This window comes from Sinohyriopsis cumingii, chromosome 1, assembly GCF_028554795.1.
Source record: "Sinohyriopsis cumingii isolate HCF-2022 chromosome 1, ASM2855479v2, whole genome shotgun sequence".
NCBI classification, from domain to species: Eukaryota; Metazoa; Mollusca; class Bivalvia; order Unionida; family Unionidae; genus Sinohyriopsis; species Sinohyriopsis cumingii.
The window spans coordinates 48,778,156-48,805,470 of record NC_142961.1 but is presented as its reverse complement, the minus strand read 5'-3'; the positions used below and the strand labels follow the sequence as shown (position 1 = coordinate 48,805,470).

Sequence of the window (27,315 nt, the reverse complement as noted above, 5' to 3'; positions counted from 1 at the left end):
TAGGATAGAAGAAGAAATACGTTCCCTAATATGTGTAAATTAATAATATTTAAGAAATAAAGCGATTTCTCTTGAGTTCGTATTAACATGCACCAATCTTCAGACATAACGAAAGTACTTGCTTTATTGGACCATTTTTCAACTCATTATGAAATTATTTTCAGCTTGGGAGAATAGGTGCTGCAGTAAGAAGTTTTTATCGAGGTACGTTGCTATTTACAGTAGTTTATTACATAGGTATGCTTTGCAACAGAAAATAAGAGCAAACAATTATTACAAAGTTTAAAGGAATTTTGTATGTTAAAAACTCTTTCGTTATTAAATTGTCGAAAAGTCAGGGACGTAATTTAGATGATACGGTATATATTTGCTGATAAGTCAGAACTCACTGCAAACAGTATAGACACAGATCTGCCGTCCCAATATCCTCCCGAAGATCCGGGTCTATGCTGCTTGTTTGGACTCATCAGTATTACAAACAACAGCGAGTCTGTTCAGCCGATGCATTATGCAAAGACATATTGATGTATGTTGTTTGAAGTTGGATCGGACTTATATGTCTGTATATACGGTAATATCACTGTATAACTCTAACGACATTAACGGCTTTCCGTTAACTTTATATCGATTTAAAGTACTCTGACCGTGACTATTTCGCTAAATAGAATTATAATATTACTAGTTTATGCATAATTTTGCGAGCTCTTGAGTATATTGGAAAATATATCGTTATGTTACTTGAATTCACCATACATAATTCATTTAGACTTTTAAAATCAAAATACACTTTGGAATATATTCTTGGTATAATATCTTGACTTTTATGTCTTACGCTTTTGGTTGACATGTAGATTTAAAAAAAGTTTTAATGTTTGTGAAATATGACAGATACAAAAATTATATTTTACTTACATGATCAGGTGTGGAATATCAGACAGACTGGGAGATAAATGGTCACATCTTTAAAGCCGCCGGATTGTGGGCTTTAATGTTTGGAATGTATATACCTTTCCGTGAACGAGTAAGTAGAGATATGCATCTTATTTTATACTGTTTTGAGGATTTTCCTAATTCTGACAAACCATTTCAATCGTGCACTAATATGGCTAATCTGAGAATAAGCAGCTTCCAAAATATATTTGCATTATTTTCGCAACATTTTCTATAAAATTAATGGACTTCAAGTAATTATCCTACTTTAATTTCTTCCCATCATTTTTAATTTGGACTGAGATGTTACATAAAATTAAATGTTTAAAATCATCTAACATATGAGCCCGTCTCTTTACCTGCTAAGCTTCCTCTGCTCTCGTGAAATTCAACAAATTGATTGTTTGGCAGAGTATAACAACATGTAACGATGATGAGACCTTAACATTTGTTCACACTTTCAAGGATTCACATTGTTCTTATTTGTGTGAGTTGCACATTTTTTCCAACACCGTAGACCCGATCTATTTTAGCACAATGCTCTGGCAGATCTGAGTCTATTCAGCTTACATGAAACCAAAATCAGAACGAATAGTAGACTTTGATATGACGACGCGTTGTGCGATGTCCCATGTGTGGATACTCTAATCGCAATTGAATTTTCTTGATAACTTAAATTCTTAAATTACGGTGAATAGGTTTCATTTCAATGACGTTTGAAAAGTTGTAGAAGAATGAATAGTTTTACTGCTAAATAAATGATGATTTTAACGAGCATTATTTTGGTGTATTTCATTGTCAGGAGCTGGAACTGCTTCTACAAGAACTCGAAACTATTTCGGAGAATCTTGAGAACAAAAAGATTTGGGAAAGATGCTTGGCTGTTTCCAGTGATCTATTCAGATACTACCAATTTTCTGGTCGCAATCCGCTCTGGAGTAGAGATTGTATCAGTGTCGGTATGAAAAGATCGGCCCTTCGCATGGCCGTGTGTACGTATGAAATGGTAAGACGATATTTCGTTTAATGCTACATTAAAATTATTAAATATGTATCAGTTACTATGGGTAACTCTTTTAATACCCCAGGGAAGAGATAGATGAGATTGACTTGGAGTTTGTTATATCAGTAAAGTTCAATGCACAGTTATATAGCTATAATTATATGTAAAATTGCCTGCCGCAGATATGTATAATTATGCTCTCAAACGCATAACGTGTCATATTAGTTTGTATCACGGCATGAAATCATGCATATACGTATAAACGTATCATATTAGTTTGTATCACGGCATGAAATCATGCATATGCGTACACAGCACACGATAGGCTATACATGGCGGTAAATTTAATGGTGGAGGAAGAACCCGGGAAAACCCCGGAAAGAACAATCGACCCACGAGAAGCTACTGACAAGCTTTCTCACATACCCACATTGGCTGAGACTCGAACCCACGCAGACAGAGGTGAGATGGCAGTGATCCGTAACGGAGAGCGCTTTAGCCCACCCGGCCACTCGGGGCACCCTTGTGGGTTATGATGCATCTACTGTATGTACTCGGTTGTAAATAATATGACACGTCAGATTTATTTATTCAGTAGTAAATATTATACCATGTCAGATGTATGTACTCAGAAGTAAATAGTACACTACGTCAGATGTGTGTAATAAGAAATACACATTTAACCACGTCAGATGTTTGTACTCAGTATTAAATACTATACCACGCCAGATGTATGTACTTAGTAGTAAATATTATACCATATCAGATGTATGTACTCAGTAGTAAATAGTATATGATGTCAGATGTATGTACTCAGTAGAACATATTATACCATATCAGATGTATGTACTCAGTAGTAAATAGTATACCATGTTAGATGTATGTACTCAGTAGTAAATAGTATATCATGTCAGATGTATGTACCCAGTAGCAAATACTGTCTCATGCCAGACGTATGTACTCAGTAGTAAATACTATACCATGTCGGATCTATGTACCCAGTAGTAAATACTGTCTCATGCCAGACGTATGTACCCAGTAGTAAATACTATACCATGTCAGATGTATGTACCCAGTAGTAAACACTGTCTCATGCCAGATGTATGAACTCAGTAGTAAATAGTATATCATGTCATATGTATATACTCAGTAGTTAATAGTACACCATGTCAGATGTATGTACTCAATAGTATATAGTATACTACGTCAGATGTGTGTAATACGTAATACATATTTAACCAAGTCAGATGTTTGTACTCAGTATTAAATACTATACCACGCCAGATGTATGTACTTAGTAGTAAATAGTATACCATGTCAGATGTATATACTCATTAGTAAATACTATATCTTATCAGATGTATCTACTCAGAGGTAAATACTATACCATGTCAGATGTATGTACTCAGTAGTAATATTATACCATGTCAGATGTATGTGCTCAGTAGTAATATTATACCATGTCAGATGTATGTGCTCAGTAGTAAATAGTATATGATGTCAGATGCATGTACTCAATAGTAAATGCTATACCATGTCAGACGTATGTACTCAATAGTAAATACTTTATCATCTAAGATGTATGTATTCAGTAGTAAATAGTATATGATATCAGATGTATGTACTCAGTAGTAAATAGTATATGATGTCAGATGCATGTACTCAATAGTAAATGCTATACCATGTCAGACGTATGTACTCAATAGTAAATACTTTATCATGTAAGATGTATGTACTCAGTAGTTAATAGTATATCATATCAGATGCATGTACTCAGTAGTTAATAGTATATCATGTCAGATGCATGTACTCAATAGTAAATACTGTACCATGTCAGATGTATGTACTCAGTAGTTAATAGTACATCATGTCAGATGTATGTACTCAATAGTAAATAGTATAACATGTCAGCTGCATGTACTCAGTAGTAAATAGTGGACCACGTTGACTGCTTGCACCCAGTGGTAGATAGTATGTTACCGCAGATGTATGTACCCATTAGTTAACAGCATTATACATAATTACATGTCCTATAATCAAAATTATATGTAATTTCCTTATGATATTATAGGGACGAATATCAAAACTTTATTTAATAAAAGCTTCATAAAAGAGAAAGACTACCCACCCTCTTCAAATAATCTGCAATTGATGTACAGTTTGATGTGTCTTTGATCTCATTTATTAATAAATTTACATGGAAAATGGGCAAACTAATTAATTAACAAACTTAATATCACGCTGACATATATATTCTTTAATACAAGATTCTGGGAATTATCGAATTTGAATTCTTAAGAATTTATGACAAACTTGATTTGTTTTGTGATTAGATATTAATGTAAATACAGAATTGATAGTATAATATGATGTGAATGAAAAGTAACATATTGTAGACAATATTAATAGACTAGCATATGGATGTAGATATTTGCTAATTACAAGCAATATAAATTTAAGTGTATTGATTAACGTACATTGGATGATTAATTCGTCTAACATGTGTTTATGACTAGTCAACAGGTCCAAGATATTGCTGAAATTGTTACATAAATATAATTGAATTCCATGTCATTTTTCAGAGGGATTTCCAAGCTGCTATTACGAATTGCAAAGTCGGTATGTACTTATATATACATGAAAGTATGCATGTCTGTCTGTGTGGATAGACGATAGAATAGTGCAAGTCCTAATTAACAAGTTATACCTTTTAGGGTATATGTATGTATCCCGAATAGCGTATAAACAAGAATACATTTACTATATATATATATATATATATATATATATATATATATATATATATATATATATATATATATATATATATATATATATATGCTTTGTATGTCCATTTTGATTGTATTGTTGCATTGGTACACTTTCTAATAAAATTTTTAAAACATAACTATCATCTACAAATACATTACCTTTGTATATTGTATTTTAGTTCTGGAGGAACTAAGTGACTATGATTGCTTCTCTGCTCTACACCTGTGGACCTTGTCCTTGAAGGAAATGAAGAAATACGATACTGCGCTGAAAAAAGCGGAAAGTGCTTTGGGCTGTTGCAAAGTGAGAATTGTTTATTTATGTCTATCATTCTTGCGAAAGAACATATTATTTAGTTCAAGAGACCTTGAGCTGATTGTGTTTGTTAAAGAAATTAATTTCCTAAGCTATATCCTAACAAAAGATCCTCAAACCTGTACAGTCGCAGTCGATACAAATTATACTATAGAATGCCAAATAAGTTTGAATATTGTAAGAATTTAAAAAAAAAATCAAATTCTAGTACTTTTTGACGACCTGCGTTTTTCTCTTATTATGTAGATGTGTTTTCGTCAGTAATATATATATATATATATATATATATATATATATATATATATATATATATATATATATATATATATATAATGCCATAATGTTAAGACGTTTCGTGTTGCATGTAGTATCTCAAAATGAACACACCTTAGTAAACATCCTCTGTAGTGATAGATAACTACAATTTTATGATAATAACTCACATAACATGAAGAAGTTGTTCGTAAAATAGGAGGGAATTAAAAGTAGATACTAAAGGTTACAAACATGCTCTGCGTGTCGCACCTGCCAAGCACGCATTATTAAGTTAATCATGATAATTTCATTTTACTAAAGTAAAATAGTAAAATAAATGTCCATTACTTTCACTGCATGTTCCTGGAATCAGGGAATAAAAGGCGTAGTTAGGAAACGAAAGCTGAACCAGATTGGGATGTTCACTTATTTGTGTACGGTAGCAAACAATATGGCGTACACGGGGATGTATTTGCAAAAACAAGAGTAGAATACATCTCAATATTTACAAGATGGAAAGTTTTAAAAGTTCTGCATTCTACTGTTGATGTGATATCATGTCTCAACTCGTACACCAGCGTACTGCAGTAATGCCAAATTTGAACTTGAAACAAATGTTCCCACTCAAATCAAACGACACCATTGAAAGCGCATATTTTTTTATATATATTTTCTTCCAGTCTACAGAAGACAGACATAAAGTACAAGATCTCATAAGTGACTTGCAAAACAAACTTGATCAACAAGAGGAAAATAAGGAGAATGATTCGTCTGAATGGTTGATTGGTACGAATGTTGGCCAAGACGTACAGGTACAAAAATTTAAATGTATAACCAACTTTAAATTACGATTTTTGTTGTAGCAATGTATATGTTATTACAATAGTAAACACTAGTTAAGTAGATAAAAATAAATGTAATTTAAAAATATAACTTGGATTAATAAATTATTTAAAGTTTCATAAAGGTAATTTTCTAAGATGCCATGATGTTAAGAGTAATACTTGACATGTATTTTGTTTATTCGTAATTATTCGAACAATATTGTAAATACTTTATAGATGTTATGGGATTTCTCAAATTTGCACTATGGCGGGCACGTGCAGCCTAGACCTACTATCTGATTTTATCAATATAGGTTTACGTCACACGGGTACATTTAAAAATCGCTATTCGGCTCGCGGCTTGGAGGAAGCTGCATATGCCCGCACTGTGGTGTACAATAAAATATATTTGTTGACATGCTACATGTGTTAATAAGCTTTGATTACATTTTGCAGATAGTATTAGCATAAGAAATAATTGTACCATTAAGTATGTCTGTATCATTTCAAATTTGTTGTAATACGTTATATCTAGGTTTTATTATTAATTGCTTGCATATGGTAAGTTCAACAACACGTGCTCTCAAGATGAAGACGCAATTGACAGCGACCGAACATTTCTGAAAGGTCAGATGACTTTCTTTATATACTTAAAAGACGTCAGCTGAGTTGTAATCAACACTGAAAGTACATCCTACGCACGAGAAAACTTACATACGGTACATAACATCTTTAATTATAGCAAAAGGAAACAAACGTATATTATCTGACTTGTGCTAAAAGGATATCGTCAAAACATGCACTGACGGCATAATTCATTAAGTATATCATTTGAAGAAAGAGTTGATTTAATTGCATCTGGGTTGATTGCATTATATGCATTTATTCGAAATTTCAAGATGTGTCTATACTGGCCAATTTGAAAGTTGTGGGTTATACTACTGTTTTTATTCTTTTTTAATGCTTAGGAAAAACAAAGAGCTGAGGATGCAAAAAGTACACATCTGAGGAGACCCAAGAGACACAGGCGTGCGTATTTTATAATTGCATTTTCATTACAAATTATTCTGAATATTTGTTCCTTCGGCAGGTATTTTTCGGTGCTTCATTTGAATACATGTGCAGCATCCAGGTTGAATGGACATAGATTTAGCCTCTAAGTAATACATACCCACATACATTTCTAGAGTTTGTCCTGAAGGTAACAATGGTGATGAACCGAAGGAGAAATCTTGAAAATTAAAGCGAATTAGAAAAATCATGTAAATTTCTAAATCACTAAAAACTTACCAGGAAACCTTCATGTTAGGTACATATACTCGACTTTACATTTTGAGATGCATACCATGTTCTACACGAGTCGCTGTCACGTGCGTAGAGTTGCGTGGCAATTTATTTGTAAGCGCCTGGATATTTTTTATTCGAGAGGCATAAGACTGTAAGCCTGGAACCGACAGACAGACACTTTTAAGTCCATTTAAAAGCCAATATACTTAATAGTGCAAATATTTTATATGATGAATGAATACATTTACACTATTACATTACTGGACGACCTATATATTACATTACAATTCCTCTATGTTGCAGAGTTACTGAATTTTCATACTAGAAGCACACAGGACAACTTTTTTTTATTGCCTGTTTTGTTTCTGAGAAAATTAAAATTTCCCCAGTTTCATATCATTCTGTGCTGTATGTGCTTTCTTGTATACTTGTACGCATGCGTAGCAACTCTTCCCAGACTGCTCGAGATAGAGAAATCACATTTCGGGATTTGATTAAGGCACAAGTAGTTCGTCCTAGTCAGTGGGTATATTAAAATTTTCATCCACTACTAGTGAACGACTATGGAGTGAGTGTTGCGAAAAGGGGATGGAATACTTGGAAGAGCGTGCTTATAGAATATGCGGCATCACTCCAGATTTTAATTACAATTCTGGTTAATTTTGCAATCTATTCTATTTTTGCAGCAAAGCGGAGAGAGAAGTCACCAAAAGCTATTGAAACTAATGTCTCAAAGACTACTTCAACAGAAGGACATGATTTGGCAAAGTCTAGCACACATGAATCATTAGAATTCAATAACGGGTCAAAAATAATGTATGACAGTTCTAGTTCTAGCAAAGAGAGTCTTGGTAATGAATTGGATATTTCAAGCTCACATTCGGAAATAAGCACTCCTGTTCAATCAAGGAATGCAAGGCGCAGAAGGAGACAAAGGCACTCATCTAAAGCAAGTACATGCAGTGATCTCCGGCAACGATCGATCTCTTTGAATATCGAACACGATGACTCTGTACACTGGTCTGAGTCTGAAGATGACCATATCAATTGTAGTTCTGATAACATTTATTCAAACTTTGATTCATCTAGGGAAGACTTGCAGGTTGAGGACCAAATTGAAATTGATTCAACGGAAGAGTCCTATTTTGAAAGAAGTCGAATGTTCTTCAGTGAACAAAGCGATAGCAAAGCTGATGAAACAATGAATACTGTAGCATTGCTTCAAAACGGCATCAAGCTTGACGAAGACTTCTTGAAAAGTTTTAACGATAGATCACATCAGCAAAACTTTTATGAAGACGAAATTTCAGAAGAGGAGGTCTTAAGGAAACGTAGAGAGCATCCTAATCGATACAAAGAATGCATCCTCCAGATTGAGTCTTCGCACGTGGCATATTGCACACCTATGAATCAAAATGATAACATACGAAAAATTGAGATACTTGGGAGATCAAAAGCAGGACAGGCCTTCAGCGGTGACAGAGTGTGGGTTGAAATCATCGACAGGGACGAACCAGTGACACAAGAAGGAAAAACATTTGGCAAGGTCATAAGAACAAGTCAAAGAAATCGAAAAGAAAACATAAAGCACCCACTATATGTGTGTACGATGGATGATATGGAAAGCCACTTAATGAGGCCACTTTGTAAGACACTGCCAAAAATTCATGTACTAAACAAAAATATTTTGCGTACATGTCCAAAAGTAAAGAAATATAAAGTTGAAATATATAACTATAATCCTGTGTCGGAAACGCTAGAGTTTCAAAACTTGATTCACGTCTCACCGGAAGCGCGAAACAGCTATGTGTTTCTCGTTGTTTATATAGGATGGACAAGGCGACACATATATCCAAGAGGAGCTGTGATAAAGGTCCTACGCTGTGCCGAGGACCTTGACTCTGGAGTCCATCTGCTAGACATTCAGTACGAAGTTCCTGGACTTTACAGTTCTCAAACTGTGAAACGTGTCGAAAGCGTCATGAGCAGAAATGCGAATGCTGAACCAACAGACGCGTTGAGAACAGGACGAAAAGATTTAACAAATGTAAAAATATTTACGATCGATCCTCCAAACTCAAAAGATCTTGATGATGCTCTCAGTGTAGAGAAAGTGGATGGTCGCTTTCGAGTGGGCGTTCATATATCAGACGTAACGGCTTTTCTTCAGAAAGGGGATCCAGTCGATATGGAAGCACAACAGCGTTCAACAACATTTTATTCCGGAGTGAAGAGTCCACATCATATGCTACCCGAACCGTTTAGCCAGAATCTATGCAGCCTTTTACCTGGAAAATGCAGATTATGCATATCATTGTTCTTTTACATGTCAAAGGACGGAGAAGTAGTAGAACCGCCATTGATAGAAAAATCTATCATTAGCTCTTCAAGGAGGCTAACCTACCGAGAGGTTCAGGACATCATCAATGGAAATAGCGCAGAGTCCGATCAAAGTATACGAGATGATATAGATATTCTTTTTAAGCTCTCTACATTTAGGAGGAAACGAAGGCTTGGAAATTCGATGTATGACATGAATTTTGAATGGGATGAAGAAATTGATGACGATTTATTGTCTGAGACTCTTGAGGCACACTATCTCGTTGAAGAATTCATGGTTCTTGCCAATAAAACAGTTGCTGATATCTTGCTAAAAAAGTTTCCCAACCTGGTACCACTTCGATGCCAGAACCCACCTCCAGAAGAAGAGTTGCAAAAATGGTTGAAGAGACAGGAGAGAATTGTGGATTTGCTGTTTTTCCTTCAGGATAGACGTATTGCAAATTACAGAACAGTTTCTTTAGGGGCAACACAAAAACTCAATTCAAAGCATTTGATTGCTGTGCAGCAAAACGTTTTTGAGACATTGACCAGTGCATACAGTTCAAAAGCTTTGAAATATATGAGAACGGACGAACTGCATCCCTTACAATGCTTAGCGCGTCAGGAATGGTTTCAAATTCAGGAACATGCTGATTACAGATGCTCTGGATCATTGAAGAACAAATCAAAAGAAGGGAAACATTACACCTTAGAAATGTTTCCCTATACACATTTTACGTCTCCAATCCGAAGATATATTGATCAGATTGTCCACAGACTGCTTCACTGTGTTATCGATGGTAAGTCAGCAGTTTACACCCAGAAAGAAGTAGAGGAATTGTGTTTGAGAATAAATACCACAGCACAGAAAGCAAAGTCCTACCAGAAGAATTGCAAATCTTTGGCAATCGCAGAAAAACTAAAACAAAAACCGTCAAGTTACTATTGCATCATTGATGACGTTACAGAAACGAGTGTAAACTTCTGCGCTCCAGCATTAAAGTTTGTTCAGCGAAGCTTTCGCGAGTTGCCTTTCAGCTTACTGGACATAAGCTCAAAACCGATTTTCACGAAAGACACACAAACAGATCGAGAGATTGTAACGGTTGAATGGCAGAAACGCCTGTATCATACTTATCGTTCCTCCTCATCAGTCAAGAGGCAAATCTCAAGGATAGACCCAAATCAGCATGTGGTTTACGTGCCAAAGAAAGACTGGGTACGTGCTTTGCATTCAGCATTTAAAGGAAATGCAAATGAGATTTCGGATGCGTTGAAGAATATCACACCAGGACTTTATACTCTGCCCAGCTCCTATGATACTGTAGAAGATGTCAGCACGGAAACATGTGACTCAAAAATGATACAGCCCTATTCCAGGTTCAGCACTACGTTTTCACATGGACAAGTCGTGAAGGTTCAAATGACAGCAATTGCACGAAAAGGAATTCTTGTGCCATGTCCTCAGCTCTATGACGTCACCAGAAATGTGAAGTGTTGTCTACAGCATGCAGACGATCCGGTTAAATGGCTTTTTCGATATTCAACGAAGCCAACAATGGAAAGATATGACAACGAGAAAGAATATCTAGATAGATGGCTTCCCCTTGTTTTGATGGAAGCAGCAACTACTGCCTTACACAATGAAGGAGGTTTCACAATAAACAACCTCCCTGTACGATTTTCAGAGGTTAAAGGACAATTTAGACTAAAAACTGAATTTTGTTTCGAGCGTAATATAGAAATCAGCGGTCGTGAAGCGTATGGTTTGGCAGAGGAAACGGATGAAGACGGGGATAGTGAGAGCCAAGAAGAAAATGCCATTACTTCTCACGACTGGCTGTGTATAAGACATGCAGAGCCTGCCGTAAATGAGAGTCTGACTCCTAGTTCCATCAGGGTGACTCATGGTCAGATTACAAATGTTCGGAAGAGAAAACGTGCGGATGAGATATCTGTCGATTTTCAGATTCATCCGTTAAGTTCCTTTCCCGAAAACGTGAGAGTGGAAAGGTGCACAGTGGAACTACTTATGAAATCCGATGTTGATAGGTGCGTAAACATGTACAAATATTAATACAAAAACATCAGAGATAGTTCAATACCAAATATGATTTGTTTACTACATACATATTCTGACGTTGATGGAGTTAATATATTGCGGCTACTAAAAGGGTGCCAATCATAAACATGGTATCATATTTATTCTCAGTTTCATAACTATTTTTATCGCATATAATGCTCATGTCGTATAATATGGTTTCCATTGATTCTTTCATGTTCTAACAAAGAAAATGATTCCATTTTGTCTCATGAAAATGAACATGAATGTCGCATAATAGGCTGAAATATGATAAAGAGTTTCGCAGTTCTAAAAATTTCAGGGAATTATTACACGTAGAAAGCACCACAGACAGCACAAATGGTGGAGAATGTCATAGTAAGTTTTTGTGGAACATATCTCGTTGCTTTAAAGAAAATATTAGTTTGTGGTTTCTTCAAATAGGTATATATCAATTCTGGAAAACCTGAAGTTATGCATACCTTTAATTATACGTACTTATATATATATATATATATATATATATATATATATATATATATATATATATATATATATATATATATATATATATATATATATATATATATGTGTGTGTGTGTGTGTGTGTGTGTGTGTAATTGTTAATATTAAGCCTTATAGGTGTTATAGGTTTGTTCCATATTTCAGGCGAACCGAAATATATTTAAAGTGTCTCAACAAATCGAGTAAACTGGCAAAGAGAATCGCTTTGAACAAAAAAGTACCTAATTTAGGTAGGTCTATACAGATAGTGTCTTCTTTCATCAATAATTCCTTGTTTGTCTGGCAAGCAGGTAGTTTCATGTAGTTATCTGTATGAAAGTATATGTATCTGCAAGTCTGCTCCGAATAAAACCTGTTTTTGGTCAAGGGTGGACTTGTAAATGGATTCATAGACATTACCCTATTGTGTTTATTGACAAGTATACTAGCATCGAAGCACGAACTCATCGAGCTTACCATATCCGTCTCGCAATCTTGAAATATATTGATGTAGTTCCTTGTTCATACTCGCATTTTCATTAATTTAAACCTTAACAGATTTATATTTGCCTTGTCCTCAATCAACCTTAAATATTTTCAGTTTTAAAAGTATTATTAAAACTCATAGTTGAAGGAATTTATTTTGTTTTGGTTTCGTCTGTTTTAAAAATTCATGAAAAAGAATGCAGTTAAATAATGATAAATCCAATATTGGACGCAGCCCTTGTACTTGATTATTTGACGACGCTGGCTATTGTTTTGTTGTCACAAACTGATTTTCACCAGCCACGCGTCAGGACGATAGTGAACATAGTGGGTCTCACATTATGATAATTACATTTATTAAATTGTAAGACATGCACATTCTTAAATAATGTTGTCTTTAATTCTGCTTAATTCTTCATTTTTAAAGATTTTATTTTAAGCATAAGGTCTAACATTTTTTTAAATTAGACGCTCCAGTTCACTTTTTTATACCATCTTTATTCCTATCGAGTTAAATACCATTTACTGTGTCTAGGAACAGTTCCATCCGTATCGGCCCCTTCATTCTCTGAAACCAAGTATCACTTTCCAACATACAAAAAAATTTAATATGCATTATTCCAATCGTAATGGTAAACTGTATAATTATGCCTAATCGGTAACGTGTCTAATTTCTACGTATTATTACAAAAGCGGTGCATCTTGTATTTGGTTGCTGGAAACGTAAATGAAAATCACAACGAGCGGATGTTTTCTTCAGAATCAAGTAATATCTTATTTCCGATGCGTATTTGTCAGGTATCTGTGAAATGAGCTAACTGTATATGAATTTGTCTGGGAATATGTGTATTATATACTTAATATCTCATTGGAATAACATTAGCTTGGTTGTGTACACACATCTAAGAAATACAATATAAACATGTCTTACAAAATATGACACGTGACACTGTAACTTCTCCAGAGGCATAGCAATTCTGCCAATTAACAAAACTAAAACAATTATACATTTTCCAAAATTCAATAAACATATTTGTTTTTGCAGAAAAGGATCACCTACGTCTGGCAGAGAGACTAATTAGGGAGGAAGACCTTAATGTCGGAACACTTCCTAAAAACAATCATAAACAGCATGAAGCTATCACTAAAGCCCTAACATCAAGGTTTTCTCTCATCCAAGGGCCTCCAGGTACTGTACTACTATTTAATATCTAATACTAAGGGAAGATCGTTCAGAAGGTCTCTTACAATGATTATTGCATACGTTTCTTTTTTAATAAGCAAGACTGCTTACACATTTTCCTAAAAGAGACTCGTTATAGTTTCCTCTACATGTATGTCTGGGACTTTGTGGGTCTGTTTAATGCTGGTGTACCGATTTGCCATTCCCTCGTCCGTCAGATGATTCTATCCGAAACATGTATGGGAAATAACACTCCTGAATAAACAAACAAACAAACAAACAAACAAACAAAACAAAGAAAGAAAGAAAGAAATATTAACCCGTAAGTAAAGTTTGTTTTTAAGCAACAGTTCAGTTGTAGAGATCTAAACCGTTGATATGTTTATTAGAATGTATAAAATTACATATTTGTATGTAGCTGCACAAGGAAACAGATGCCACATAACTTTTGCTTTTCTGACCATATATGTGAATAGCAGCTCTAGTAAACTTCTAGTGTCGCTTTCAAGGAAATAATTTTAGCTGACATAAATTCAAGAGTCATTACTGACAAAATCACTGTACACTTTGATCAATAAGATTCAAGCGTACAGTCTCTACACGAAGCGATGTTGCTTTTTTTCTTTGTCGCTGTGTTGTTGCCTGATTTAAATTACAGATAGTGATGCGTTTGGTAATATCACGTCTTTCACATTTTGTTATATCTTATCGACTTGGAACTATTTTCGAAAAATATTATGTGAAGAACTATTATTAAATCGCGATGTGGAGCCAGTCTATTTTTTGTTTGCCTCTTGAAAGCCGGTTAGGAACTACTGTGTTCTCCTCCAATGTGCTGCTTCGTGTTTTTTTTTAACAGAAACTTCTCTTCATTCCTACGACATTTTAGAGATCGTTCGTTGACTCATTTAGGTAAATAAACGGATTTAGAATGCACTTCATATCCTCTAGATATTATTTATAAACAATACCCTTAATTAATTGGTCACGTCTTGACCTCTGAGGGCAGTACTTACCGACGACACAAATCATTAAAGAAGTACATTAAAATGGATATAAGCGGTTGACTTCACGTGTTCTTTATTGTATCCGTACACTCATTGCCCTTTCACTTTTTCGTCGTACTGTCAGATTACGAGACCATATACAACGTTTTGATATCATTTGCATTACGTTCCTAATTTTGGAACTTAATTATAGCGCAAAAGTGTAAATTTTTGCCACTTTGCAGGTACTGGAAAATCATACACAGGAATTAAACTGCTGTATCATTTCAACAAAATCAACAAATGGTGGGAACGTGAAGGCAATACAAGAAAGCAAGTTCTTTTCTGTGGACCTTCTAACAAAGCAGTCGACCAAGTTACAAGTAAGTTTAACAAGACTTTTGTCCGAATCAAATGCTGGATTGAATTATTGCTTTTCGGGAAAGAAAATAGTTACCGTATTAAACATGTAAGAAATGAATGTTAAATCTAGTAGTAACATTGATATATATATATATATATATATATATATATATATATATATATATATATATATATATATATATATATATATATATATATATATATATATATAGGAAACCAATATTAAATTCTGTAATGAAATTTAGAAATAGAATATGATACCATGTACTAGTGTTAACCACAATCCCGTGCAAATAATGTGCACTTATTATGAACTCTGAGGTAGTCAGTGGGATGGATCCCCGACTCACTGCTACCTAAGTACGGGAAATAATAATAATAATAATAATAATACATATGAATTTGGTTTGTATTTTCAGTTTTACTTACGCAGTTATTTCTCTTAGGTCGACCCAAAATGAACACCCCTAGTTTTAGCGTCTTTATCCCTACATTAACCAAATATTGATGATTGCTCTGGGGCATAATAATCTTCATTTATTTCCATGTGTTATCGAGTACTGTCTGGCAAACCCTTACTTATACAAGAAATTTTAGACATTGCACCTGTTATATTTGCAACATTTCCAGCTGTCGCAATATGCATCAGTGTGGTACTTTCCTTAAATTCTGCTCTACTAATGGAGCCGGTATTATTGTCCACAAATGAAAACATGTTTATGGCCGAAGATAGATTATGCTCATTTTGGAAAAAAAGAGTAAATTTTAACATTTTTGAGGCAGGTTGTAAACGTAATGAAACGACTTCTAAAATATCGCCTTTACTAAAATATATTGCTGACCTAAATAAAAAGATTAACTTATGATAGTACGGCATCGTCTCCAAATTCAGGGCCATTATCAGAACCTATTTTTAAAAAACAATTTGCGTGGTAAGAAATATATATCTCGATCCATTCAAGAATGTGTTGTCCTTCTATATCCATATTCATATCTCAAGCAAAATATTTGAGATATTTCAATTTGCGTATGATATCATCTTTTCTACTAATAGCAAACAACGTAGATAAGGTGAAACAATGTATGTATGTATGTATGTATGTATGTATGCATGTATGCATGTATGTATGTATGAAATTAGAAACATATTGATTGAATTGTAATTTACACTTCTCTAAGTTATCCTGAAAACCTTCTTTTCTGTTGTTTTTTTTTTTGTCCTTACCATTTACTACTACCTAATTATCTTATAGTTTATTTTATATATTTTCATAACTTTGGTGTTGTAATTTTTTCAATAAATTGTCCAAAAGCAGAAAACAAGTATTGCTTGTTTCGGAATATTTACTGTTTAACATAAGTCGTTTTTGTTTCAAATAAAACACGAAACGATTGTTCATCGTCATTGAATTCAGCTTCCAGTTTAATGCACGTATAGTGATGACACATGCCGATACAAAAGATTATATACTCTTCAATTATGTAATTTAGGAAAAGCGCTCAGCATTACGAACTATTTATTCTAACTGAAAAATTTTATTCAAATAAAAGGTTTAAATTATATTCTCTGTAAATCTGTGGAATATTTGTCTGAATCTTCTTTGCTAAACATTTACACTATCTTGGCACACTTAAAGCAAGTTAATAAAGAAAGCAGTTCTGTAATATAACATGAACCCAAGGCTCAAAATCTCTAATAAAATATAGGAAACAAATACGGAGTAACAAAATGAAGTTATTTTTCCATGGATACTCAACAGATAAGTCAACTGTAGATCAATGTTCTTGATAATTGTCAAATAGATTGCAAATTCTCACAAGTTATTTTGATTTGTCCTTCTCTCAGAGTGGATGATCAACAGACTTGAGGAGCACTGTCCTAACATTGTCCGCATGTATGGAAGATCAATCGAGGCAGTCGAGTTTCCAATTCCAGGCAAAACTTTCCTGTCCAAACGGAGCATGCGTGAATCGAAAGCTTCTGAAGATATCGCAGAATTCTCTCTTCATCACCTCATTAGGAAGAAAGGAAAGAAATACGCAGAGGAAATCAATGCATTAGACAAGAAATTTGGACAACCTGATTATATTCTTGACTATAAGGAGGTTAAAAAATACATCCATATTTTGAGATTGGCAACTGTTGATGAGTTGAAGAGGCATGATGTTATCCTCTGTACTACAGCTGTTGCTTCAAATGCCAAATTTCTGGAAGGTGTGTGAGAGACATTTGTTATTTTCTTGAAAATCAAAGCTTTTCTACCTTTGTTAATTTATGCTACTGGCACGTAAAATTGCCATGTGGTAATGGTTACTTCTAGTGGCAAATTTGTGTATGTCAATTATGTTGATGAGGTTGAGAATAACAAACCATGAGTAATAGTTTCCCCATTCTATTTAAAATAAACTGACCGCAATTAATAGTTACACAATATTTGCCATTAACAACACCGTATCTTGTTACCTATGACACGTAGGCGATGAGTCTATAACAATTTACGTTTTAGTGCAAGTATGAAAGAATTTACACCACAAGCAGGGCAGGGTTGGAACGGGCTTAGAGCGAAAAGCGAAACTATTAATTCCTCTTCTGTCGCTTAAAACGTGTTTTCACAAACAATATTGATACAACATATATCAATATTAAATTTTTTTTCAAAATACACACACATGCACACAGATTAGTATCAATGATATTAATAGTACTTTATTGAAACCTCATTGTTTTTGGTCTACAGTTTGCTTTTTTTCTCTCACCTATTCAAGCCACGTGCAGAGCTGTATTATAGATTTCCACATGCTTTTGTGCTGCTTTTCATTAAAATTGTTTGCATTATCATACTTATGACATTAATATATCCCGATGTTATGTTATCTTCCTATGGAGACCGCTACGGTGGCCTAGTGGCCAGAGCGTCCGCCTCAGGTACGGTAGGTCGCAGGTTAGAACCCCGGTCTAGTCATACGAAAGGCTTATAAAAATAGTACTAAAAACTGCCTCGCTGGCGCTCAGCATTAAGAGGTTAATGTTAGGAGTGGTCCGCCTTGAGTCAGGATATTGTAACTGGGTAGGACATCATTCTACATGTTTGTGGCATCATGCTCCAGTGCTAGACATCACTATAAACTGCCATACACTATGACTGAAAAAATTGTTAAAGCTACTTTAAACACCCACATCAATCACACACACACACACACACACACACACACACACACTCCCGTCTGAGGATGAGATGCATTGACTGTTACTGTATGTTTTTAAAAACACATCTTTTTTACAACATAGATTTAATCCGTCAGAGACAGTTTAATAACACATGAGCTGTACTCTTTATTGACAATCTAACAGCTACAGTAGATCTAATGACTATTGAATGCGGATCTGAATGAATGAAATATGTATATTTTTACAGGTACTGATATTTATCAAATTATTATTGATGAGGCTGCCATGTGCCCTGAGCCACAGTGTCTAGTGCCAATTATTGCCACCAAAGCAGAACAGGTGGTACTGATAGGGGACCACAAGCAACTTCAACCAATTATCAAATGCAGAGAGGCCGCTGAACTTGGCCTAAAGAAGTCTTTGTTTGAGCGTTATGCCCTGTCCAAATCCCTGGAAAGCAACAACGTGAAGTACACTCTCTTGGAATATCAGTATCGCATGGTATGTTGAATCTCTTTGAGACCTTCTCATGTCTGTATTTCTTAATTTGAATTTATATCTTTATTATTAATTTATTTATTAATTGTAATTTATATCGAATTTCAGTTGAGTAAATGTGCCGTTCATTATCTAATAGTGTGTACCGAGTCTACAGTAAAATCGATTGACCTTTAAGGTGAATGATATGTGTGATGATTCTGCCATTCAGGTTAGAGGCATTCGCTTTACCAGTCCGTCTAGATTTGAAATTGTATCAAAGACCTCTTTTATTCATACAATCATGACATTAGAACTATTATTTTACAAAGAAAGGGTAGAAACTTTAAATACTATTCAAACAAACATGATACATGCAAACATCGTGCGCATCTTACTGTAATTTTATTTATTTATTGATTTATTTGGAATATTTTGTTATTTACACTTGCAGAATCCTCGGCTCTGTGACTTTCCTTCACACGAATTCTATGAAGGCAAGCTTGAGACAAGATCTTCTTACCTATGGGAAGAAGGTCTATTTCTAAGAATGTGGCTTGACCAAGACTTACCTCATGTTTTCTGCCACACAGAGGGAAAGGAGGAAGTATTGCCCAGTAGGACAGAGGAAGGGAATGAGCAATCCAGGAGCAACAAAACCGAAGTCGAACAGATAGTGAGTCCAATGTTCACAATACAATTTAAATAAATTTCAGGGTACAATTTCAAAGGACTTGCATATTCAGTAACAGTATCTCTGATGTGTTTTGTCTGATCTAGCGAGAATAGGATTTCAATTTGCAAAGTAAAACAATGACTGATGATAATAATCAGTATTAATATTGACCCTTGGTCCTGTGTTTTCAAATCGCATAAACGTGGCTGCAAGCAAGGTCCACATGTTTCACCAATCATTCCTTAAAGCAAGCGGAAGTTCCAAAGTCGTGTCTGTCACAATGCATAACGACGAGATCACTCAAGTCACTGTGGAACTAGGCAAGTCAGATCACTATACATGTGACTAATAAATCAACATATAATAAAATAAAAAAATTGTTCTTGTTCCTTAGTTATATATATATATATATATATATATATATATATATATATATATATATATATATATATATATATATATATATATATATATATATATATATATATATATATATATCTTTTAGGCTAATACTTCTAATATTGATATCACGTTAAAATTACTGCCATTCAGCATGAACAATTTCAGGATAGACCAAATTAATCGCAAAGAGCAATACTGAAGTAAGGTAAATGTGTAAATGTATTTTTATCTTATGTTTTAAAAGGTTAAGATTTTCCTCCACATGGTAAGAAAAGAGGGGGTGAAAAGTAATTGGATTAACGTTGTCTCACAGTACAATGCCCAATGTCACGAACTTCGGGAAGCTCTCAGAAAGGAAGGGTTCACCAAATCCAGCGTCAACGTGAATACCGTCGTGGCCAGTCAAGGTATATAATAATAATAATAATAATAATGCGGGATTTAGTAAAGAGCATCTCCTTTAGAAGCGCTTTGCGCTTTATAATCTTAGATAAGACATAAAGACATATACAACAACAATAATATAAAAACAAACACCATGAAGGTACAAAAGAAAATGCAGACAATAGTTAAGGAAGTAAACATTATTAAGTCTGAAAGTCTGTTGTTTTGGTCAAAATAAATTAGCTGTAAGGACACCCTTGAATGAGATCACAGTGTCCTTGTGCCTAAGATATATGGGCAATCCGTTCCAAGTAGCATGGCATTGATACGCAAAAGAATGTTGTCCGTATGACTTCGTTTTAACAGTGGGCACAATAAGAATGCGAGTGTCAGAAAAGGAGCATAAGTTTCTAGATGGGGTGTAAATACAGGTGAGGTCAGAAAGGTAGCATAGTAAAAAGATTTTTTGTTTAATTCTGGATCGAATTGGTAGCGATTGAAGGTTACAGAACAGCTGTGAGGGGTGCTCAGTTTTATAGCGTTAATGGCAATTGCGTAAATTAAAAAAATGGCATAGTTCATTCTGTCGATTCGAAATTTATAAACTGGATATTGTATAAAGATCTTTTAAAAGTTTATTAACAGCGATAATTTATCAAAATCCTACACAGATCACTATATATGTAACCTTTCCGACGAGAAGCATATTTTCCCGACTCAATACAATTTTAACAGTCAGTTCCCTCTCCATGTACCAAACGATTTCAGGTAAGGAAAAAGTCCTGATGTGGGAAATTTATATCATGTAAGAAATTATGAAACCTCCATTCAAGCGAGAAGAAATTACCCAATTTTTAACGACTCAAGATCGGATCGATTTAGATCAGTTTTCAACAATGAATGACTGGCAGTCATATCACTCTTTTTTCGACAAAACTGAAAATATTTGATAAACTGGTGGTACAATTTATTGGGTTTCAAATATTACATTCGTAAATTGTTTAAAAAGTTTACACTTGATTTTAATTAAATTTAATTGTTCAATTTAATCAACGCCGCTTTTTAATTACTGCTACATTGTGGAAAGAATAACAAAGTTCCAGAGGGTAATAATTTCGTTACATTGCCTATTGACACGGTGTATTTCTGTATTTCCTGAGGCATTAGCGGAAACAAATAAAAAGTTATTAGAATAGTAAGAAACCCTGGCACAATGTCATAAACAGTAAACTAATAATGCACACATACTGTTACGACTCTATGGTCTTAAATTATGTAACAGAAAGACGTTAAACCACAATTTTAGCTAAATCAACAAATAATTTACCTAGAATACAAAGTGAACATGCAAAATATATTTACATCTTTGGGGATTAGATCCCAATTAATTCTACATCCCCAAGTCCAAAAGTATAGAATGTTCCGAATGAACTCCAGCAATCTGGAATTCCTGATGTACCACAATGATGTAATTCAGGATGTCTTTGAATGACTTCTCAATGGTCCTAATATAGTGTTTTTGTCTAAAAACTCAATGAGCGCTTTGTAATTCCAATGAATAATTTGAATAAATAATTCCTCTTAAATTATATCTAAACACAATTAAAACTGATTTATACAGACTAATCATAAACAGAAATGAATAATTTTTTACCTAGTCTCCGTTATATACAAACTGGCACAAAACCAATGATGTCACAGAATATTATGGAAAATAAAATTGCAAACGCGTTTAGGCCTTGAACTTAATTTTTAATAAACATCTTGTTTTACACTCATAATTATGACAAATGTCAGGTAGCAAAACATGACAAAACATCAGGTACACAATACAAATTAAATATACATAACAATACACACACGTAGTCTATATTGTTTTAATAACGAAAGTCTTTCTATGTTTATAAAACGTTTCGGACATTTCGCCTTCAACAGTGGTCTATGAATGTAAACATCTGCATGGTTATGACACGGATACAGTCTAGTGTCGCAGACACAAATGTACGCTATGCATAATTTTGCCAGGAAATGTGAATACAATTCATTTGGGGAAATTAGTCTTGTTAGAGATGTTTAGCTTTCTAATCGAAAATGAATCTTCCTTTACCTATCAATACGACTACCTTATTTACCACACACTTCCTCAATATTCCCTCAGTAACTTTCACTAAATAATGTAATGCATTATTGTTCTTATGGAAAAAAAATGACGAATATACATCGATACAAAATACCTTACATCAGATAGTTTTGGCGTAGCGAAGTGTTGTGTATTTCAATAATCAAAAGGTGGCTAGATATAAACACTGATTTTTTTGAGAATGCCACATTAAATAGATTAGGACATTACAGTTTCGGGCACTTCGAAATTTTTAGTTTGAACTAAAAGTAGCCCTCTGCGAACAATCCAAAAGAATTCTCCTTTAGATGGTAGAAGTAATACCGGATACTAAAAATTCGTTCAGAATGTAATATAGCGCTGTTTATATGTGGCAACAATTTTGGTGATGAAGCATTCATTTCTTCTGGAGACGATTTTCATGAGGCCTTTTACATGTATCCCTTAAACCTTTGGCTGAAATAGCAAAATCCCAATGCTATAAATTCTTTCGATTTTGACAGTATCTATTTGTTTATTTATGTCAGTCAGACTGCTTGTCGGTCTAATAACTTAGATAAAGGGCCATACAAGAACAAACTGAAAAACTATTGGCAGTTAGGCAAAGGGATAAATTTTAAATTTCCTGACGTAAGTAATGAAATGCTTTCAATTGGTAGGTGGAGAATGGGATTACGTGTTGTTCAGCACTGTAAGGTCCCTGCCTGAGTACATGATAGAACGCAATCCAACATTAGGCTGGTGCAAGCAGAACCTTGGATTTATCACTGACCACCATCAGATCAACGTTGCTCTCACCAGGGCCAGAAAAGGGATTGTCATTGTGGGTAAGTATTAGGAACATTAGAAACAACAAAACATTATACCAGCGTAACCACTCTGCATAGTATTGCATTTATTTCATCAAATAAAACACGGTTGAGTAAATATAACTAGAGCGGTAACAAGTAAAAATATGCCTTGTTACCCTGTCTTTCTTGGCAAGCAACTCATCTAGTCTGATGGGCACACACACACACACACACACACACACACACACGCACGCACACACAGACACACATAGAGAAACAAACGCTGGAAACATGAATAACCGTTAACCGTTACCTCATTAAAGATATACCAAGTTTCTTACAGGAAACCGGAACCTGCTTCAGTGCGATGAAGTGTGGAAGCGACTTATCAACCAGTATGAAGAGAGAGGATGCATCACGACTGCTGCGCAATTCCCACGTAAAATTCGCCAGAAACGTGGGCGTGAAAACAAACGGTCAATGGAGATGAATTAGAAAACTATCAGCGTATACATTTGGTTGAATGTAATGAAAGTTTTTTTTCTCCAGATCCCTTTCTATACTAATTTTAAGAGAAGTTATTATATATTAATATCATGGATTCGACATGTTGTACATTAAATATATGGGCGATTGTTCTTGATAATTGTTTTCAGAATTACAAACTTGATATTTCCTACTCATTTCTTTTCATCCCAATACATATCGAACCATTTAAGATATCTTTGTTGTGTATTTAATAGTAGCAATATTTGCGTACATTGTCTGTGGGTCTTTGTCTATGCTGTTCTTGCATCAATGTATCTTTTCACGAGTATTTATAATTGTATTAACTTTTTGTTGAGAAATAAGTTTGTACCTGTTTAGGCATGTCTTCACGATCACAATTCTCTGTATATAATACTTTCTGTATTCATTTCTTATCAAAAGATATTTTTCATACCGTAATCTACCATCACATAAAACACAATCAGGTCTGGGTCTATGCAGCATGTTTGGAATAATCAGTAGAACAAATAACATAGACCCTTATCTCTCGGAGCATTATGCAATAGCCAGTCAGTTGGACCACTTGTAAGCGAATAAAGACAGTATTTCAGACACACGATTGTAGCAGAATATTTCTATATTAACAGCTGCAAATAATAAACAGTATCCATACTGTGTACGGCCGTTTTAGCTCCTTGAAATCATCGTTTAGAGAATTCATAATCAATTAGTGTTAATTGTAAGGTTCTCTGTGCTACCTTTAGCGTCTCTAATTTACGCGTATTCAGTGTTTCGGAGATTATATTTGAATAATTAAGGTTCCTTTTGATGGAATTTAATGCTGAACCAACGCCATGTAAAATCAAAAGTTCATTTTTTTGTGCTTTTTACTTTATCATCATTGTTTGCTTTTTATGGGTCTTTTCCACACAAGAGTAGATATTTCGAGGTTGTAGCATAACATCATTTTATGAAAAGGTTCTGTGTTTAGTTTGCATCGCGTTATACCATTTATTTTGCAAAAAATAAATTCTTGCTATAATTAGTGATGATGATATAAGCAGTAGTTTTTTTTTTTCATTTATGATTTAAGTAGTAAAAACATGGGATATTGAAATAAAAATAAAATTGGTATCAGTCTGGCAATATATTCATATAAATCATGAACAATCAATTATTGTTTGAATCTTCAGGAAAACACAAGACTAATAGGGTAATGTACAGACAATGTGTACATTAAATTACCTTCTTCTTTCATGACTTTATGACTTATGCCTTTGTTAATATGTGCAAACGGTATTGACAAAAGTAAACTTGAGAGAGAGAGAGAGAGAGAGAGAGAGATGTGCGTATGAATGAGAAATCAGCTATTAATCATTATCTGAATGATCACTGTACGTACTGTTCTTATACTTTATTATAACATGTCATTTTATTCACGTCACAAAAACGTTTGAAATAATCTTTTGTTGCATATACATAATCTGTAACGTCATAAAATAAGTTGTCATATTTGTAGATACTATTTTGTACACAAGACAGACAGATTCACCATTAATGAAATAACATGTATGGATTAATGTATCGGATTTGCAGACTACAGACGGGTAGAATACAATATTAATTTATTTTTAAATATCTGGAGAATTGTTTTGTGCTAATGTAAACATACATTAGCAATCTGCACTTCCACTGACTATTCTTTTTCTATACTGTATGTAGATAGAAAAAAAATCTGTGATATTTAATACTACAGTTTATAATTTTAATATTATAGTTTATTAATGGGATTTTATAAAAGAGTAGAGATTTCGACGTTGTAGCATAACATCATTTTATGAAAAGGTTCTGTGTTTAGTTTGCATCGCGTTATACCATTTATTTTGCGAAATAATTTCTTGCTATAATTAATGATGATGATATAAGCAGTAGTTTCGTTCATTAACGATTTATGTAGTAAAAATATGGCATATTGAAATAAAAATAAAATTGGTATCAGTTTGGCAATATATTCATACAATTCATGAAAAATCAATTATTGTTTTAATCTTCAGGAAAACACAAGACTGATATGTAAGGTACAGCCAACGTGTACATAAATTACCTCCTTATTTCATGATTTTATGACTTATGCCTTTGATAATATGTACAAAAGGTACTGACAAAAGTAAACTTGAGAGAGAGAGAGAGCGAGAGAGAGATGTGCGTATGAATGAGAAATCAGCTATTAATCATTATCTGAATGATCACCTGTACGTACTGTTCTTATACTTTATTATAACGTCATTTTATTCACGTCACAAAAACGTTTGAAATAATCTTTTGTTGCATATAGATAATCTGTAACGTCATAAAATAAGTTGTCATATTTGTAGATACTATTTTGTACACAAGACAGACAGATTCACCATTAATGGAATAACATGTATGTATTAATGTTTCGGATTTGCAGACTGCACACGGGTAGAATACTGTATCATTTTGTTTTTAAATATCTGGAGACTTGTTTTGTGTTAATGTAAACATAAATTAGCAATCTGCACTTCCACTGACTAGTCTTTTTCTATACTGTATGTAACTATAAATAAATCTGTGATATTTAATACTACAGTTTATAATTTTGATATTATATTTTATAAATGGGATTCTATAAAAATGTTTCTGCATACTATTATCCAAAAAATATCCGCTTATTTTCTTTTCACCCCATCACTTTAAATGATTAAATACATTTCATATACATTTATTTTTTCACAACAGCATTAAGTATTTTCTGAATGTTTCATGCTGTGGATGTTCTTCAATTTATTTTTGGATGGACATGTTTTTATTTTAGGATATTATTTAATAAATTGGACACTAATCGACTTAGTTACAAGTAAATCATTTTGTATCAACTACCTAATATGAAGATTATTTCAATTATTTACATGATTGGTGAAGATTATTTGAATTATGTACATGACTAGTGAAGAAATAAATAAAGAATATATATTAAATACATTTTACCTTCTTGCCATGTATACATGTATGACTTCCAATATTTGTATGCAGTATGTATGGAAATGGTGTTTGGTATTGAGAATGTGTCCTATAACATCAAAGCGAGTATATTTATCAGGAGTGTAATTTCCTTTGGATACACAGAGAAACACAGAGTTGTGATATTTAATTTTCATTAGAAATTGTTACATCTAAATAACATGATTCCAAGATGAGCAACTAACCATACTTTTAAGATGATTGTCAAGGTAACACGTCACAAAATTGTGCAAAATTATCACCCCGAAATTGTCCTCTGCAAAAGAAAGAAGTAAAGAATTCTGAATACGTTTCTATGTGAAGCCTTCTCTTGGGAAATAATAGTAATAATTACAGAATTCATGTGAAAACACAATCGCATGCTATATCTACAAGAGTTCCGGTGTTTGTAGCAATGGCAGCGGTCACGGACATAATTTCTCACCTTTGAAACCACCAGATATCAAAACAAAG

General features: G+C 33.8%; 1 protein-coding gene across 2 annotated transcripts in view; it reads left to right on the top strand.

Annotated features, from left to right (window-relative positions):
- LOC149806830 (3'-5' exoribonuclease HELZ2-like) overlaps positions 1 to 26,823 on the top strand; it is a 32,890-nt gene extending 6,067 nt beyond the window's left edge. For both annotated transcript variants that reach the window (XM_089958230.1, XM_089958223.1), the window contains 17 exons: positions 165 to 204; positions 921 to 1,021; positions 1,733 to 1,936; positions 4,516 to 4,552; positions 4,884 to 5,008; positions 5,956 to 6,087; positions 7,068 to 7,128; positions 8,073 to 11,760; positions 12,440 to 12,525; positions 13,806 to 13,949; positions 15,175 to 15,312; positions 17,160 to 17,528; positions 18,730 to 18,983; positions 19,414 to 19,635; positions 20,282 to 20,444; positions 23,200 to 23,367; positions 23,675 to 26,823. In XM_089958230.1, the coding sequence (XP_089814356.1) occupies positions 165 to 204; positions 921 to 1,021; positions 1,733 to 1,936; positions 4,516 to 4,552; positions 4,884 to 5,008; positions 5,956 to 6,087; positions 7,068 to 7,128; positions 8,073 to 11,760; positions 12,440 to 12,525; positions 13,806 to 13,949; positions 15,175 to 15,312; positions 17,160 to 17,528; positions 18,730 to 18,983; positions 19,414 to 19,635; positions 20,282 to 20,444; positions 23,200 to 23,367; positions 23,675 to 23,826 (6,084 nt within the window). In that variant the 3' untranslated portion in view covers positions 23,827 to 26,823. The remainder of the gene's footprint in view (positions 1 to 164; positions 205 to 920; positions 1,022 to 1,732; positions 1,937 to 4,515; positions 4,553 to 4,883; positions 5,009 to 5,955; positions 6,088 to 7,067; positions 7,129 to 8,072; positions 11,761 to 12,439; positions 12,526 to 13,805; positions 13,950 to 15,174; positions 15,313 to 17,159; positions 17,529 to 18,729; positions 18,984 to 19,413; positions 19,636 to 20,281; positions 20,445 to 23,199; positions 23,368 to 23,674) is intronic.
- The last annotated feature ends 492 nt before the right edge of the window (positions 26,824 to 27,315 follow it).